The sequence below is a fragment of the Lissotriton helveticus genome, chromosome 4_1, assembly GCF_964261635.1.
Source record: "Lissotriton helveticus chromosome 4_1, aLisHel1.1, whole genome shotgun sequence".
In the NCBI taxonomy this organism is placed as follows: domain Eukaryota; kingdom Metazoa; phylum Chordata; class Amphibia; order Caudata; family Salamandridae; genus Lissotriton; species Lissotriton helveticus.
In genome coordinates this window covers 1310713645-1310732262 of record NC_136063.1, presented here as the reverse complement: position 1 = coordinate 1310732262, position 18618 = coordinate 1310713645, and the positions used below count along the sequence as shown (strand labels likewise).

Genomic DNA, 18618 nt, shown 5'->3' with positions numbered 1-18618 from the left:
TCCGCCGGCACGTCACAAAAAGTGACGCACCGGCAGCACACGGGTCTCATAAATAAGCCCCTAAATTATGGCAGGGCAATATTTTGTCACTCAATAATGTGGCATACGTCCAGTTCGCCTTTGTGTAGTCCAGAGTTTTTGCCTTAGTATGTGGTGACTCTGCAACAAATCTCAGTTCAAATAATGATCACTGATTACTTTACAACTAGTATGCTCAACCACTTCTATAGGCTTTCTAAATCACAATTACCAATAGTGAGATTTAGTTCTGAAACAGAATCACTGTGAGTGGGCTTTGTTACAAGCTGCGTGTGAAAACACAAACAGGAGCTTATGATAGCCCTGCTCTCACTTTTTCCAACCAAGGAGGTGAAGACACAGTTGCGTGCTGGTAACAATTCACACAAACCAAAGGCACAGACAATGCATTGCTAACAAATATTTATTTGTAATACTTTTACCGCCACGGGCATGAAGCATTTTTCACTTTCATACAGAAATACAGCAAAAATACATTGACCAATATGGCCTGTCCCAATGTATATTTCACGTAGTGAATATAATAAAGAAACCTTACATAAAAATATATAAATATTGAACTTTTAAAAATAATAGGTGCATAAAAAAATCCAATGACGCAGAAAGTAACAAAATTGTTGAGGAGAAAATATTTGTGCTACAGGTAGAGAATTTGTTTAGCCTTTCTTTGCCAACATTTCAGCCATCGCCGCCTTTATTCACTTCCTGTCAGTGCTCCATGAAAATGACTGATCCAAGGAGAAGAAGAGATAAGGCCGACCAGGTTCAGTGTTACTCTGAGAAAAACATGATACAGGTTGCTGTGCTATTAACTCCAAGGTCAAGGCGAGCTTTGTTGACAAGCACAGATACAGTTGATGGAAAAGAAGCATTTTTGTGTTAGTGCACTGTGTGAGGTAGATTCATACAGTTATCGTGAAATGTATCCTTATATGCACTAAAATGGAAGATTTCTTCCAAGGAAATTGCCGGCGCACTCTATCCACAACAAGAATTTGTGTGCTCGTCACTACTTTCTCCAGTGTAATCTAGCTTGTTTTTTTTCTGGCTTAAGCCTTATTTTTTCCAGGTTTGCTGTTGAGAAGCTCCAGACCCGGAATGTTCTTTTCTGCCTTTCCTACCAAGATGTGCCATGGGCTTGCAGTAGACTGTCACCAGTTAATATCTCCATGTTCTCTACTTCCGGTCCACAGTTTGAGCCACTCTGGCTTCCACGGATGCAGGCCTTTACAAAAGACGCTCTCCAACAGCTCCAAGAGGGTTTGGAATTGGAGCCCAAGCGTCTTTGTCCAAACACAGCCTTCTCCATAAAAAGAACCACCATACTGTGTAAGTCCTGCTGCTGCCTGGATAGCAATGGGTTACAATGGCCGAAGAGTCACTCCCAACTAAGAAGTTTTCTTTAGCCGCTCCCAAATGCCTAGCTTCCTGTGTATTTGCATTTGCTTCGTTGATTCCATCTCTCTCAGGCTGGCTTTTGACTTTGCAATGCGAAACGCCATTTTGATGGTATTACCAATAGCTTCATACCTGCAAAAAAATACGAAAATATTAATATTGTCATCTGTAACTGTTGTACAACAGAAGAGCTATTTGCGCCATTTTTACACCTCAAATGAGTGGATAGTGAGAGAAATAACATGGAAAAGACATCAAAATACATTGAGGTATTGAAAATTTACCAATTTGAAATCAACATTGCTTTTGAATCTGAATGTGATTTCTGTTGTCTCAAATATCACCAGACAAATAAATACAAATGAAAGTTGTGAAATATTTCCCCATTTGAACCCTATTACCGTTTGGATTCACTTATATTAATTACTCCGTGATCTGGTAGATAGGGGTGTATCTTCGTGGGGGGGGAGGTTGCTTTGTTACACCCCCTAATAAATGTATTTTTTGCTTAATAATTGGGTAATGGTGCTTTCCGTTGGGTATGGTGAGGTGTCTATTGGATTTCACTAGCAATATTTGCACATAGCAGACAAAAAAGGACACACACTCTCTCCCTCTCTGTTTTGTAATACTTTACAAAATGTTGGTTACTTTAAAAAATATAGTTTTCTCTCACTTAGTGCCCTACCAATCCGCCTTTTTCTCCCTTTCCACTGCCCCTTTAGCTCCTTTTATGCACACTGCTTGTATTTCAATGTATTTTAACATTACATGCCAGCGTGATTGTTGGAAAATCTGAGGCTCAACCCCCCCCCCCCCCCCCTACCCAATCTTACTGACCAAGCTACGCCCCTGAAGGTAGATTCATGGGAGGGAGATCTTTGATTCTGACTGTTTCATACAGCATACTGGACCAAATCAGCAATTCAGTTTGCCTTTCATTTTAACGTATAATGGGGTCACTATGTAAGCTGCTGGTTTGCACATCTGCTAAGTCATATATATCGTTTTAGGATAAAACATCATTTTTAGGCAAAACAGAAACAGGATAATATTATTCTTTTGTGAGACACCTAGATTCACTTTGGAGAAAACACAATACATCCGATGGAAAGCACAAACTTTAGAGCATGGTTTCCCATGGCCAATAAGGAACATCTCTGTGAGTCGAACAGCAAACGTTTTTAATACCAACAGTACATACATTTGCCAGTGCATTGTAAACGAGTAAGTGTCAGTGCCCCAAGCTCTGCTCAGAAGCCCGCAGCCAGCGATATTAAATATCGCCATGCAGAACACCAAGGCTGCGTTGTCAAGGCCGGACTGGCTATAGTGGGCACCGGGCATTTCCCCGGTCGGCCGGAGGGGTGGGTGCCAGTTTTGTGCCCGTGGGGGCCGGTTTTTTCACTGGGGGTGGTTTTGCGTCGGCCCCCTGTAACAAAAGCGGGAACGGTGATACTTGGCCCCCAAAAATTAAGTGACGGTGGGCTCCAACGGCAACCACTGACTCAAATTAAGCACTGCATTTGCAAAATCCATAATGCTAAATTAGCCCATTTTCATGTTCCAGAAGACATTAAGTAGTACATTCTGCCATTTTCCATAAAACTGCTCCTACGCACCCAGCAAATTTCATAATGCTGCAGTTAGCAGGATGCGAAATGATTTCCTGTTGTGACTAGATGTGCCTTGGCTCAGTAAGGGCTCAAATGGAACCCACTCAAAATATAAAATTAATTGTTGCTTATTAACAGGAACATTCAGTAATACACCTCAAGAATGTGTGCAATCAGGACCTGATTCACAAAGGTAAACATACACTTTTTGTAAGTTTACCTGTTGTTGTTATTCACAAACTACGATTTAATAGAAAGTTCATGACTGTGGAGACTTTGCAGTTGGGGCAGAGAACTCTGCACATAAAAAGATAGGACAGGCCTATCTTTTTATGTGTGGAGTTCTCTGCCCAGAATGTGGAGTCTCCTTAGTCATCAACCTACTATTAACTCATAGTTTGCGAATACCAAAAAAATATAAGTTAACACAAAAGTGTAAGTTTACCTTTGTGAATCAGGCCCTCAGTGCATACCTTTGGTACTCTCCTGGCCTAACGATCGCACGTTCTCTACCTTCGCCTGACAGAAACATGAACGACAGTCACATAGTATCATCCGATACTTAAAGGATCTGCTGACTCTATCAGAGAATTCAGTGGGAAGCTTATGGTTCCCTTTCATTGATCAGAATCCACTAGTACAGAAGATGTTGACACACTGCCTTGAGCCCAAGGATACTGGAAAATGTGCATTTCTAACTTACGATACCCTTGGGGAACAGGTAGAGTAACCAGTGAAACGACTGAGTCTGGAAAGGCTCCTCGTATGCTCTCTGGTGACACAATGACTACAGGCATGTCCAAAAACACTCAAACTCTCCTGGAAATTCAATATTTCTTAGGCGCACACATAGACATGCAGAGGAACAACTATATTCTGTGGTTCTCTAAGAAACATACAAACCCTACGTATTGCATAAACTATCTGGAAAACACAGGGATGCAAATTTACTAAGACTTTGTCCTGGGGCAAAGTATCACAAAGTGATGCAAAGCAAGGAAAAACCTTGGGAAGGTGATCATTTCTTAGCTCAAATAGTGTTTTGAGGTGCTTTATGTCACTTTGCATCAAGGAGGCCTTACATAGATGTGAAAAGGGAGGTCCTTTGCAAACACCCATAGTTTTTTTACTCAAAGTCTGATCTACTACAATAGTCAGACCAGGCTTTTGTCAAACAATGAAGCCTCCTTGCAGCAGGTTCTAACTTGCAGAAATGTTTTTATTTCTCCAAACATTTCACACATTGCATGTGTGCTGCACTGTACAACATATATCCAGTGTTTGGAATGTATTTGCATTTTCAGGATTTTGCACTGGAAATGTACTCGTGCGCTACGAGTACATTCATTAACATCACACTCACACCTCTACACCATGGAGCAAAAGTTGTGCATCATACTCAGCAGCCTGCTTGCGCCCCAGGGAAAGGGGTGACAGCAGCAGACACTTTTTAATGATTTTGGCTCTGAGCTGCTTTCTTCTCCTTGAGGAATGCAGTGGAGCAACCTTGGCTGCTCTGTTGCGTTAAAAATGAAAAAAATCTGCCCTTCAGATTCTCTGCAGGCCACATACTACACAGGGAACACAAATTCTCTGAGGAAAACATATTCTCTACGGAACATATGCAGAGTCTCGACAACATAAATGCCCTCTGAGGAACATATGAGCTCTGGGGAATACTCATACTCCTTGGCCAACACACAGTCACACTGGTGAGCCACACTCTTTAGTCTTCATGCAATTTCTAAGTGGGCACAGAAACTAGAGGACACAGAGTCCATATGGGCAACAAGTGGGCTACCTGGGGCACACAGACTAACTGAGGATCATGTTTACTACCTGAGGCACACACACAGTCATTAGGGAACACACACTCACCAAAGAACATACACACTCTCTAGGGAGTTAAGAGTCTTCGGAACAACGCACTCTCTGATGAATAAAGAATGCCTATGGAACTCTCTTTCTGGAGAACAGACACTAGGGTGAATAAAGGCATTGGGTGTGACACACATCCACACTGAAGGACAAACAGACTCTGGGGAGCATATACACTTTATAGCAATGTTTGCCAAACTGTGGGTTGTGACCCACTGGTAGGTGTGGGTCCGATTTTTGGTGGGTCACAAAACGTTCAAGCACTAAATCACGATGCCTTTAAGTTGTGCATTCATCTTCTCGCATTTGCTGCGCTTCAAAAACAGAGGTCAAATGTCAGTCTATGTCTTCTGACAAATTCCTGCGTTTTCTTAAAATGGGGATTGGTGTTCAGAAACTCCTTTCACTTTGCAGTCAAAGAAAGAAAAGTAAAGTGTATGATGTGACAATCTTGCTGGGGTAGGGAAAGTTCGAAAGTAAAGGCTGTAAGATGTAAATGTAAATGTAAATGTTGTAGTACTTGTATAGCGCCCGAATCACCTCACATGGGGTCTCTCCGACGCTTCTACGAATACCGCTGTGGAACCCTTCCTGGCTTTTCCCTGTGAGTCACCCACTCCTGGGCACCCCCAAGGTGCAGCCAGATTAAGCAAGCTATTGCCCAGAGTGGGACCCATGATTAGAATAGGCACCGAGACAAGAATTATCAGGTCCGAGGAAATTGAGCCCAAGACCCGCCGAGGAGGGAATTGAACCCTAGTCCCGGGCCAGATCTCTGCATCAGGGTCTAGCGCTCTAGCCATTGAGCCACACTTCTCCTGTCATTTTTTTGTAACACATTCCGCAGTTAGGAAAGCAAAAATTAAGCAAATTTTGGGGTAATTCTTAAATATGATGGAAGCAAAAATTTTAATAGTATCAAAACCAATCAGGACACTTTGCTTTGGTGATGCACAAATGATAAATATTCACTGAAAACCTATTTCCACACATTCCCATTTGTGTGCAAAATAGTTTTATCAGTAAAACTGTATGTCCGTGCAAATGTAGCGGCCATTTCAATGTAAAATGCGCTGTTGGTAAATGACAGTGCACTACCACAAGATGCTTTAGTTACATTAAAGACTCGCCTGCCTGCTGTCCATTAAAGCTAGGTGGGTAGCAACAGTTTATCGTTCTAAAAGTTGTGTAATGGTTCTAAAATGTTTGGGAAGCACTGCTTTATACAAAACATGTACTATATGAGAAACATGTAGAAACTGTACACCGGACATTACCAATTGAATGTGAATCCTCTGGGGAACAAATTCTCTCTAGAGGACCCATGCAGTCTTTGACAATCAAGCCCGCGCTGAGACCAGCCGCAACTCGTACAGGTAAGAGCGGTGAGACGGTGGGGCTGGGTAGGGAATGAGGGAAAATGTATTATTTATTTAAGGTTACCTCGTCATCGTCCGTCAAAATTTCTCCCCCAACCTGACCCCATCGCTCTTACCTGCACGGGCTGCACCTGACTCACACTCTGTCGGACACAAATATTCTCTGGAGAACACGTTTACTCAAGAACCATCTGTGTGAGGAGACCTATCTTATGGATGACTTGGGTGCCATCTTTGCACATTCACAACTGTTTACTGCCTCATAGACAGCACAGGTGTTCTGCAAGGAAAGTTTTTTTTCCATTAAAAAATCTAAATGTTCTAATGCTGCTTATTTCAAAGGTAGTGCTTTTGACAAGCTGGTGAAGGCATCTGCACACATACCCACCTTCGCATTTTCTTGCTGTGCTCTGACAGCCTCTGTACACACTCCAGCCCATTTCCAACGCACCCGTCCTCTTTGTTAACTCGGGGCACGCCTTTCTCCAGAACAGATTGAGCCCTGCACAAAAACAAACAGAAAGGCATTTGTTTAAATACACCGCTAGGCCACGAAGGAACACCTTTCCACAATAAGCACGGTTCGGATAAGGGGAGTGATATAACAGTCTTCGACACGGTCTGTTTGCGTGTGCCCCAGATAAAGGAGGTAAAGTCTGTACACACCTGAGCTCCTCTGTGGTTTGGCAGAAGTCCCAGCACTTCTTGTCCTTCCCACTAGTGCACTGGCATCTGCTTGTGGGTCCAAATGGGTTCTTGTCCTTTAAAGAACGTCTGGATCGGGCGTTTCCTAGACCGTAGGGTACAGTGTGCCTGAAATCACCAAGAAGCGCCATTTTGTTATTCTGAAGCCAGACATACAAACTGACATTGTCATGTGACATGAGCATGTATGCAGAGTATGCTTCAAAACACGTTAGCCTGTACCCACTGACTGACCAACAAATCAATGACGTCATGTGCACGTCACATAGCTATACAGCTTCACAGTGCTGGACAAACTGTTGCTAATATAACCCACATCTGGTATTCGTTTTATCCATTAAAAAAAAAAAATCAAAACGGAACCATCCCAGGTGAAATCCAGATCTGTCAATTGTGCAGGTCATGCAGATCTCTGAAGTAGGAACATACACCAACTGCTATTTGTTCTTCTTCATACGTGCTCATTATGCTTATTTAATAGATGCACACAATGCTGTGACTGCCTTGAGAATCGGTGTGCCACTGGGAACTGTTCCTTGATCAGGGCAATGGGGTAATCAATGAAAGACTTGTAATGAATGTTGCTGAATAACACTGATTTCATCCTTTTTTTATAGTATTGCCCATGAGTTGCAATGTTGCTGTATATAACTGATTTTAACCTTGTACTTTTATGATCATGTCCACGGGTCCTGTCTATAGTATTTCAAACATGTTTAGAGTTATTTTTAATATTTTCTCTGAGTTTCTGGTGTAAAAATGCACACATGTTCAACCCCCTACTGGGAAAGACCTCACACACTTGACTACAGGTCTACTCAGATGGTTGCATTACTGAATGAATGGTACTGTTTGTTTCCCAGACTTCGCGTGCTGCCCAAGGGCACCAGTCCGAAGGCAATAGTAGATATATCCAAACTGGCAAATGGGGAAATGGCTACCTCCGATATAAACATATGTTGCTACAGTCAGAGCCACTTGGTGCATTCTGCTTTGATGGCACATATGACATAAGCATTCAAAAGTGGCAAATGTGTTTATTTTTTGTTTTGTCATTATTGACATGCTACTATAGATGTAGGTTTGCTGCACACTGAACAGTGGTGTAATGAAACGTGAGGCCCTCCCACACAGTATATGGAGCCCACCCCACCCTCTAGACCCAGATAGGAGCTCTCAGCCGCCACCCATGCACAGTGCCGGAGGGGGACCCCCTGAAGGTTGGTGCCGCCCCCACACTACGGAGGCTACAGGGGCAATTGTTACGCCACCGACGCAGAACCGAGAAGTCACCTTGTACAATTGTGGGCAAATCTGCCATAGAACAAGTCAACACTCTTTGCTTATGTAGAATTTGACATGCAGAAAATAATTGTTTATTACAGAGGACCTGCTCATATATGCTTTCTTTGAATAATTGTTCTTTGTTTTTAAGTCTGGTTTGATAGAACAGCTGTATGCTGACATATTGTCAACAGTTCTTTCATATGCAGGTGTAGTATAGCTCTCTCACCTCATACTATCTGCTGTTATAGTGTATCACTCAACCTCTTAAGGGGTGTTTGCAGATGTAAATAATATGGGACTATTTTACATCTCATAAGTACACACATTCAATTATTTATCTCTTAGATGTATTGTATATAGGAAGCAATTATGTTTTGTTTTTTCACTACAGCTGTCTTTTCTTTGATGTTTTAGTCAGGACACAAAATACAATCCATATCTATTGGCTTTGATAACGTTTATTATTATATGCTATATGCAGTCTCCACCTTATGGAATTGTAGCACTCCAAATAACAGGGGCTAATGGCAACCAAGTAACTGGACTGTTTTTTTAGAACGTTGAGTAGCTGGGAAACAGCCTTTACAATGAGGTTTTTACCACGTTGTACCTTTACCACGCATTTTTTACCACATTGTTTTTAGAACGCATATACGTTTAATACATATGCCTTTACCACACATTTAAGGTAAATTCAGGGATGTGGGGGGTCTCTCCCCACAAATACAGTGTTTATATATATAAATATATATATAAACAATGCGTGGTAAAGGCATACGTTGTTAAAGCATATGCGTTCTAAAAAATGCGGGGTAAAAATGCGTGCTAAAGGTATGCAGAGTATTTTCCGGGGTTGTTCCGTCATACAACCTGAGTAGCCTGTCCTGAACCTGATGCATGCACGAGGTTGCAAAAACGCATAGATATTAACTGGATTAACTCACTCTGCTAGCTTACTGGGTTTTATTAATGTATTTTATTGGGCTGGTGGTGCCCTGTATGTACGCACAAATGACCCTTTAGAGTAGATATGAATAATCACCTATCGTTATCTGTTCCAAGAATACCATTTTTAAAGGTATGGCAAGACACCAAGGCCTGTTTCCGGCAACATTGCACACAGCAGGGGTCAACCCGGCATAGTCTGTACTTGCAGAATTTGACTGGTGGTGCCAAACGGTAGTACCGGAGGCACGCGAGCTCACTGACTAATCACCAACACGGGTTGCTGCTTGCCCACAGGCACGTGCAGTGTTTAACTAAAAGAAATCAAAACCATTGAACTCTGAAAGCACATGTCTTGAAGGAATCAAAACAAGGTCAATATTTGCCACATTTTAACTGGCTTTGTTAAAATCTGAATAATTCCACGGGAGGTATTCATAGGACATGAAGCCACAAAAGAGCTCAACCAAACCAAATATTTTTCTCATATTTTAATATACGCACCAGACTGTCCAGGTGTGTTGAGAGGGAAGAAACAGCAGGTTAGACATGCCTGCCTGCATTAGTCACTTCTTTATCAATCATTTGTGTGAGTGCGAGTTTGAAGTCCAGATAAGTACTTGTAAATAAACACGGTCTTTGGGCCTATTTTAACACTTCGGTTTTTAACCTTAGCGGTTACTTAAATATTTACAGGTTTTGCTGGATTTTTTTTCCTCTGATATCTGGCACTTGTCCAATTGTGTGTTTGTATTGTTCCACCTTAACGACCATGAAGGCAGTTGCATGTAACCGGATTTAAAAATGCTGATGTCATGCATCTGGAATTCACCGGTTGCAAATTTGAAACAAGTACATCTATCTAGACCATAGTGTGACTTTGGCTATGGGCTACTTTCAACAAGCATTTGCAATGCAATAGGTCTAGCGTTTGCGAGAGTTTAAGCTATTGGCAATGTAAATGATAATCCCTTTTATTTATGTGTTTTGATAATTAACACAAAAATAAAAGGCATCATCATTTTCAATTCCAGTAGCTCAAACTCTTGTAAATGCGAGAACTCAGCGGCCATTGTCCAGGGCTGCTTGTAAAGTCAAAACGCGTATGGTGTGCTAATGTTGTGCAAAAACATGTGTGCCTGCAGTAGGTGAACCGCATTAAAGAAAAGAGTGCTTACAGACTAAATAAGACGTACGGTGTAACAACCGAAGTGAAAGGGCCAGTCCTCATGGGAGGTTACAAATGAAGACAAGGCGGCACTAAGGAGGGACTAACAAGCCTAATAATGATAACTTTTATCGAACTAAAGCCTTTTTGACTTGACTTGACTTGACTAATAATGAATCAGACACCAGCATTTACGAAGGACAATGACACAAGCCAATGACAAATATGGGAGGAGAGTAGGCGGGGCTTCAAGTACATACTCCACTACAGCATGCCTCACAGAGCAGTGCATGCGCTGCCCAGGCTCAACCTAAAAAGTGCCTTTTTCATTCCTGTGTTTTACTATTGCACATTAACAAGAAGGATATGGTAAATCGGGAGTAAGACACAGTCAACATAAAGCTTTTTTGGTGCATTGGGCCCTTTCTGTATATATTGGGGGTTAGACTTTCCCTTAAGCTATATTCCAAGGTATTTGGCCAGAAACAATGGGACAAGTTTACTAAAAGAAAATCATTTAGTGCAGCAACTAAAGTTAGTCGCTGTGTTGCACTACAGCAGAATTCTCCAAAGTCAGTCCTGAAGGGCCGGATCCATGCCAGATTTTTAGCATATCCCCTTTTAGATAAATGTGCTGTCTTAAAAATCTGGAATGGAATGGATCTGGCCCTCCAGGAACGACTTTGGAGAACCCTGCACTAGAGGGAGATAGAGTTGCAGATCCATATCTACTATGATATGGCACTCTTGCTCTCTTTCCCAGCGCTCAGACTCTTTCAGGCTTCCTAGCGCTATGAACACATCTTTGCAATTAAAGTGCAAAAGTAAGAGAAAGATGGCTAGCACATGTCTGGAACTGGAAGGGCACACTTCCAGAACAAAATACAATGCTTATACATACTTTAAAACTTTTCCCACAATGTATGTGCTGTACAATGCAACACAGATGCAAAATCAGAAAAGTAGCGAGAAATAAAAACATTCCTCCTTTTTAGCACCTGCCCTTGATGATGAGTTATTTTCTGATGGAAAGCCCTGTCTACCAATGTTACTAGATAGGGGTTTGCATAAAAAAACATTAGTAGTAGCATGGGCATTTCCGCGAACCACTCATCGGACACACCCTTAATGAAAAATAACACAAAGTAGCACAAAGCGCTACTTATGTTTCTTTTACTGCTAATTTCCAGTGCAAAAAAACTTTGTGATGGCAAGTAAATACTTTATCAACACTTTGCACCACTTTGTTTAACTTTTTGTGACTTTGCACCAGCAGAAAGTGTTGAGAAATCTTCCACTAGCTCTATATGCCAAAAAACATTTGTTTTTATCTTTTCACAGCAAACACTCCTGCCACTCACAGCAAGGAAGAAGGGATATGAGGCTCACATGTAAAGGACCAAGTTGAAATAAGGGCGCATTAAGCAGCCCTGTCTGCAGATTCCTTTTGAAACCGAAATTGCTGCTGCAAAATGGAGCTTAATTTAACATAAACTTCTCATGGCGGCTTAATCTCAACCATGTAGTAGAACTCTCTGCGGGTTTATGTTTCTGTGTGCTTTTAACTGAGCAAACATATCTGCAAACACGTGCAACTCTCTACTTAAATTTTGACTTCACTTACTTGAAAACTCATAATGCAACTCTAGATGCAGGCAGGGTAAGATTGCCTGGGGTGAAATAGTACAGAAAGTTCACAGCTCTTTCGTGAGTGATTGACCGGTGAAAATGTGTGCATTTGCTGGCATGTGAGTTCATAACTGTGACTTCCGTGTGTGCCTTGATGCAGAGGTGGCCTTTAGACAGACAGCGTCTTGAGCAAAACCCAATCTAGCGCCTTCTCCTACCCCCTGTCGGGTGTCTTGGAGAATAGGAAGTGTAGGGTGAAGGTGAGAGGGAATAAAAGAAAGGAAGGCATGATATGAAAAACAGACAAAATGTGGATGCGGCTGCCAGTGTTTAACAGACTTTTTCTTTGCAGCTAGGTCAGAGGGAGAGTGCTGGAGGCTGCTCCTGTCCCCCCTCGCCCCCCCCCCTTGAAGACGGGTGCCCTGGGTGTGGGCCCAGTTAGCACATGCTAAATGCAGGCCACACCTTAATGCTTCAAGGGTGAATGTCCTTAAGTACTGATGGCGTCCATAGGGTGTGAATCTGAACAGCCTATATTTACTCTTAACTGCCTAAGGAAAGAAAACAGAACACTAACCACTGTAAACCACCGGCAGGCTAGGCAGTACACTTCTACGTGAAGGCATCCTATTTACTTGTTCAAAAAGTTTGAGGTGGCCGCAGCATTGTCATTACGTTTCAAAGTTGTCAACCTAGGTTGGCACCATAGGTGACATGATCCAACCAAATCTGCTTTAATATCGATCTTCTGGTATATTTGGAAGTTAATTTTATTCTAATGTACACCTGGCTCTCATGGAGAAGTGTGGCTCAGGGGGTGGAGAAGTGTGGCTCAGGGGTTAGAGGCGGCAGATCTGGAAGCTGAGATCGGTCCTGGACCAGGGTTCAATTCCCCGCCTCGGCGGGTCTTGGGCTAAAAATTCCACGGACTCGATAATTCTCGCCCCGGTGCCTCCTCGACTCACGGGTTCACACTCTGCGACTCTGGGCAATAGCTTGCTTAATCTCCACAACGGCCCCTCGCGGCGGGATGCCTGACTTTCACCTTGTGGACACCCTGCTATCTCACAGGGGAATATCAGGAAGGGTTCCCTAAGCAAGCGCCGGGAAACCCACTGCGGGTAGCTGTGCGCTATATAAGCTCAACTGCATTTACATTTACATTTCATCTGCCACGGGTGAATGTGGAGCCTCACAGCTTATTACCCAACCAGCACATTCACATGCTCATCTGACTGGAAGAGCGTCAACTTCTAGATTGCGAGGGCTCTCGTTACAAGCCCTGCTCTGCACTCGTGACCTTTAAATGTACGTAACGTGACTACGCACAGACTCTGCACCCGTGACCTTTAATTGTACGTAACGTGACTACGCACTACGTCGAGACTCAGGAGGTCGGAATGCCCTCTGAGGCATTCAGCGTCAGGTTCACTGTGACACCGGGGAGTGAGCGCCTCGTCTCAGGCATGCAGCCGGGCCCGGCTCCCTGGCACCGACTCACAGCTTCTTACATCATGAGCGGCATTCACGGCGAGCATGGAAAGCTCTGCCTTCAAAACATCTTGTCCAATTAACTCGTTTGCTATATGGCGGTGGGGGATTATGTAATTCAGTTGCTTCCACCCAGACGCATTTTCAAAGATTATGATATTGTTCTTTAAGAAGCGGTATGCAGCGTGAAATAACAGCGGTATCCCAGTGCCTCCTAATGTTTAAGTTAAGCTGCATCCAACTGATGTAGAATATGTCACTGCGAGGGGGCCAATCCCAATGTTTGGAAATGGTTCAAAATGTGCCCCAAACCAAAATGTAAATATGGGCCCCATCCGATTGGCAGGTATATTTAATTGTGCATGCCAATAGTGTGGATCCTAATGTTTAAATTAGGGGCCAGTTCCGTTGTTTTATAATAAGGCTAATAATAATGTGTATGTTTTTCTATTACACTTCATATAGCATGTTGCTGTGTATATTTCTTGCTTTTTTAAACGTTGCTTCCTTGTACGTGTTAGAATACGGGCAGTACCCTAATGTTGGTTATGATTTAAAACATATCCTATTCCTGAGTTGGGCCTATTTAGTTGTGGGGGCCTTCCTAGTGTGGCTTTAGGTATGAATCATGGTCTAATCCAGAGTTTCAGAATGTTCTACTTCGGTGCCCTCTCATGGTTTCGAAATGGCTCATTCATTACAGAGCCAGAACACCGTACCTCAATCACTAGCCCTTTCCATCACTATGCAGTTTTGTTTAGACAGTATTGTTTAATTAAATGTCACTGAACCCATTACTATCTCATGTATTGCACACGCATGTAAAATAAATTATATTTTTCTTTTGAATCTAGTTGAAAGTTGTTATCATATATTTATATTACTTTTGTTAAGTGTTTTACATGTCAAATATTTTTATTTATTTGTTATATCCAGCTCGAACCCTACCCGAAGGTATTAGAGCACTTTACATGAGCACCAGATGTGCTACAGTCAGACAAATAGATTAATTTTGTTTGGCACGGGATGATTACCTGATTTGCCCAGAATCACAGAATGTTGAGCGACCCTGCGGAGACTCGAACCCGGATCCTCAGCTTCGAGGTCGACCGCTCTTGGCTCGGCTCGTGATGTGGCTCTAATGGACTCAATCACTGGTTCTTTCTATGAAATTGGTTGCTTCCCACCTCCAATCCTAGTGTGTGGCTTTCTTTGCTTTTGGTCCCCAACAACATTAGAAATTCAGAAATGTGAATTATCGCTCACTGGGTGTTACACGCCTCGGATTTCACAGCTCCACCCGCGGACCACTCCCAATAGCAGAGTAACTAACACACCTCGGAATTGTCATGCTTTCCTAATACATTGGGTTGGTGTTTCCCTGCCCTCCCACGGATTCTCGAGATCTCTGCATACTTACTCGGGGGTGTTGATCCAGATGATGTCCAGGTGGCAGAAGTACACGCACTCCTTGTCCATCAGCGTCGAGCAGGAGCAGCGCTTGACCCTGCGAGGCCGCCAGGGGATGCCTGGAGGACGGGCGGGCTCGTGCGACTGGGGTGCAGAACCAGCTGTGAGCTGCAGGGGGAGCCCGGCACCAGCAGACACTGTGGGAAAAGAGGGAGAAAGAAACCTTGAATAAAACAGGTGTCCCTTAAGAGCAAACGCAGCGAGCACAATCCGGCTGGGCTGAGGGCCGCCCATGCCCGCCGGTGCAACAGCTTCGTCAGTAAATCCCTCCCATTAGCTTGCCCACTGTGCTTTTGCAATTAAGACGCAAATATGGGTTCTTTCCCTCCCAGGCGTCTGTTATCAGTTTATTGACTATAAAACATAATGTGAATATTATAAACCTATTACATAAATGCATCGTTAACATAATATGCCAAACATATTGATTTGCAGCCAGGGCACAAGAACTTCGAGCTGCCAGACGCGGGCTTGGCGCTTTTTGCATTCAGAGGATGAACTGCTTGCGCGTGGCCTGCCAGAGAGGCCAGAGATATGATGCGCGAGGCAGGCACATAGTGTGTGCCTCGACACGGGACAGATAACGAACCTAGCTAGGCAAGGAAGGGCAGCCTCTTACAGTTCGCCAAGGACAAACTATTAAAATACTGTAGAACTGAAGATAATGCCACGATGTGCATGTTTTTATTTTAGGGTGAGGCATTTTATGAAAGAGAACGCAAGCAAAATACATAAAATCAATGTGTACTAAAAAAAATCCTTCCACCTTCTGATAGGGCTATTTGGGCACACTGTATTAACCCGGGAAGGCCGTAAACAGTGTGTGGAGAGACGGAATTTGCATGCTGCTAATAACGCAGATTTCTCCGAGCGGCCGGGTCTCGCAATTCATCAGGTGTCCCATCCTTTCTTCAGGAAGAAAGGTCGGCGTGGTCCCCCGCGGCTGGGTCACGGGGGGCTTCCGGCGGGGTCCCTTTGAGAGCCGGGCCGCGCTGACAGCAGGATGGATGGGCAGCCGCGGTGTCTTTGTGCCGCCTGTCTGCGCCCCGCTGCTACCGGCTCCAGGGGCAGAGCCCGAGGGCCGGCGGGGCTGCTGCCCGGTGCCTGGCACTGGCCTGAAGATTCGCAGATACACGGCCACCCTCCAACCGTATTGAGGCAAATCACACGGCGACTCTCCGAAAATTGCTCGTCAGTTTTCCAGCACAATCTTCAGAGCTGAGCAATACACCTTACATCAAATCTTAAGTTTAACACATTAGCTCACAGCACCTCTGGAGTGGTGAGTTAATGTTTTCGGCTTAAGCTTTGGTGATTTGGCAAACTTCCATTGCTCAGCTCTGAAGATTGTGCTGGAAACCTGACGAGCAATTTTCGGAGAGACACCTGTGATTTGCTTCTGCCATCTACTACTGGAGGGCGACTGTGTATCCGCGAATCTTCACCAGTGACTGCTGTATACACCAACAAACACCACACGCGTGTAGCTCGTCACACTAATAAACTACGCGCCTGTAGTTGTATACATTACCTCAAAACACAGCGGGGCAGATTTACAAGCCACTTTTGCGTCATTTTCCCCAAGTTAAAAATGAGTGGCGCAAGGGGCTTGTAAATCTGCCCCAACGTTTTAGCTGGCAGCACTAACAGCATCAAACCTTTAGGTGTGCGCACTGACTCCAGTTGTCAGTAACTCATGACCACGGCGCACCACTGCATGTAGACAAAGGGGACACTTTAGCATGACGGCTGAACGTCTGCTTTACCACTAAACGTGTTAAAAGCGGGTCTGAACCCCTAACCTCACATCAGAGGTTGTCAATATCCCATCTCTTCTACAACCGTGTGTGTGTGATACACAGCTGTATGGATGTGAGCGACAGCGTGTGTATCCGTGAATCTATCTATGTGACAGCACACACACCTCTAAGCATACTTAATATACCATGATTTATAAGCGTCTAAAACCACAATTATATACCCCAATAGGTCATTAGCCCGAGTCGTTCGGGTTTTCAAAGTGCACTAGGATCGCTTTAATCACTGAAATTAGGAACGCTTTCTCTTTCAATGTGAAATATTAAAAAGAAAAGACAAACCCTGCATGTTTGTACAGACAGGTGTGCCAAGTCATTAGCAGTTCTCCCAATGGATGAAAAAAACGTAGCTACCAGAACCAACAAGCAGCCGTGCGAAGGAGGCGAAATGTGGAAGCAGGAAAGGAAGGCTGAACGCGCCAAATCTGAGGCGCGTGAGAGCTCAGTTATCGATTTCGAGGCGCCTTATAGCAGGCGCTGGACGCGTGAAAGGCGAGGCGAGACATCGCCGCGGTCGAACAGCCCACGTGGAGCGCACTCTCGTCTCCACACTGTCCTCCGACTCACTGGTTCAATACAGCAGTGATATTGACGTGAGGCCGGCATTGGAAAATCCAATGTGCATCATTAAGTGAGATAATTGTAACAAACAAGAAAGAGCCACAATGCACTCCTCCGCCATATATTCCCTTCCACTGGTTTTCTTCAATCCCAGGCAACTTTTGGAATCGGGAGAAAGCATCGCACATATGTCAAATGCGTCAAACAGATGCAAGACCCTCAGAAAATACAGTAATATTATAGAAACTTAAGGCAGAAAAGTCACCTACCTGTATCCATTAGACCGTGACAAATCACCAGCAGCAAGGACACGATAGAGTGTATATCCATATTAAAAATCACAAAGGTGGTCTTGCAAAAGAGGAAAACAAACCACAAAAAGTAGCAAAACAAAAATGCAAAACTGTCAAGTTCTGTTCTCGCGAAAGAGTCTCTCGTCTGTGTGCGCAGGTACTGGAGGCTGATGCTGAGTTCCGAGCCGGGGATCCTGTGAGGACGAGGTCCTGGTGCCCTGTGCCAGCCACAAGTGTGCGCCTGTGTGGGCTTGTGCTCCTTTATATATTGAAACCTCACAGACCGTCGTCGGCAGCTCGTTGCTGGCTCTCTCTCTATCTTCAGACAATGCTATTGTGTTATTAGTCACTCGGCGACAACGTGCTGACCGTGATAAGCCTGCTTTGCAAAGGAAACTGCTGCAAACTTCAGAGAGGGAGTCGCCGTCTGGCAAACCGGGGGCAGGGCTACCGGTGAAAAGGAGAGCTGCTGCTGAGGCAGGGTGTGCTGTGAGAGGATGGCCGCCAGGGGGCGCCGGAAAAGGCTCTCTGCACACAGCACATTGCCAGAGCAGAGGCACTGCTGTCATCTGTCCAAAATGAAAGAAAACGCGCAGACAAAGTAAACGCAAACACAGCCAGGGCTCACAGCAACAGAAACGACAGTCAGATAGATGTACATACAGATATGAAAATGCACAGTTCACACAAATGCAGGGCAAAGCCGCACACGCACTGCAAACACATACATAAAGAAAATATGCACACTCAAATAAATAAAAAAACAATATGCATGCATACCGAACAAACCCACACATAGCAAATATACACAACACTTTTCGATACAAAGCAGACAAGTAAACAGAAAATCTATATAAGACATGAGTTTGTATTTCTATAGCACGCTTCTGTCATAGCTCTGGCCTCGTAGCGCTATGGGCTTTCTGGTAAGTGTATTGTTCT

General features: G+C 44.0%; 1 protein-coding gene across 1 annotated transcript; it reads right to left on the bottom strand.

Annotated features, from left to right (window-relative positions):
• Positions 1-426: 426 nt before the first annotated feature.
• Positions 427-18077, bottom strand: EDN1 (endothelin 1). The gene is made up of 5 exons (XM_078685790.1): positions 17653-18077; positions 14956-15142; positions 6977-7123; positions 6699-6812; positions 427-1569 (listed from the first exon to the last, which is right to left on the bottom strand). Exons 1-5 carry the CDS (start codon positions 17711-17713, stop codon positions 1428-1430), a joined length of 651 nt encoding a protein of 216 aa, XP_078541916.1. The 5' UTR covers positions 17714-18077; the 3' UTR covers positions 427-1427.
• Between the last annotated feature and the right edge of the window lie 541 nt (positions 18078-18618).

Excerpts from the sequence above, each read along its gene's own strand:
- EDN1 (XM_078685790.1), bottom strand. The coding sequence starts at position 17,713 with ATGGATATACACTCTATCGTGTCCTTGCTGCTGGTGATTTGTCACGGT. Across the intron at positions 7,124-14,955 it reads ATCTGGATCAACACCCCCGA|GCACACTGTACCCTACGGTC; the intron begins GTAAGTATGCAG and ends TGGTGATTTCAG. Across the intron at positions 6,813-6,976 it reads CAAACCACAGAGGAGCTCAG|GGCTCAATCTGTTCTGGAGA; the intron begins GTGTGTACAGAC and ends GTTTTTGTGCAG.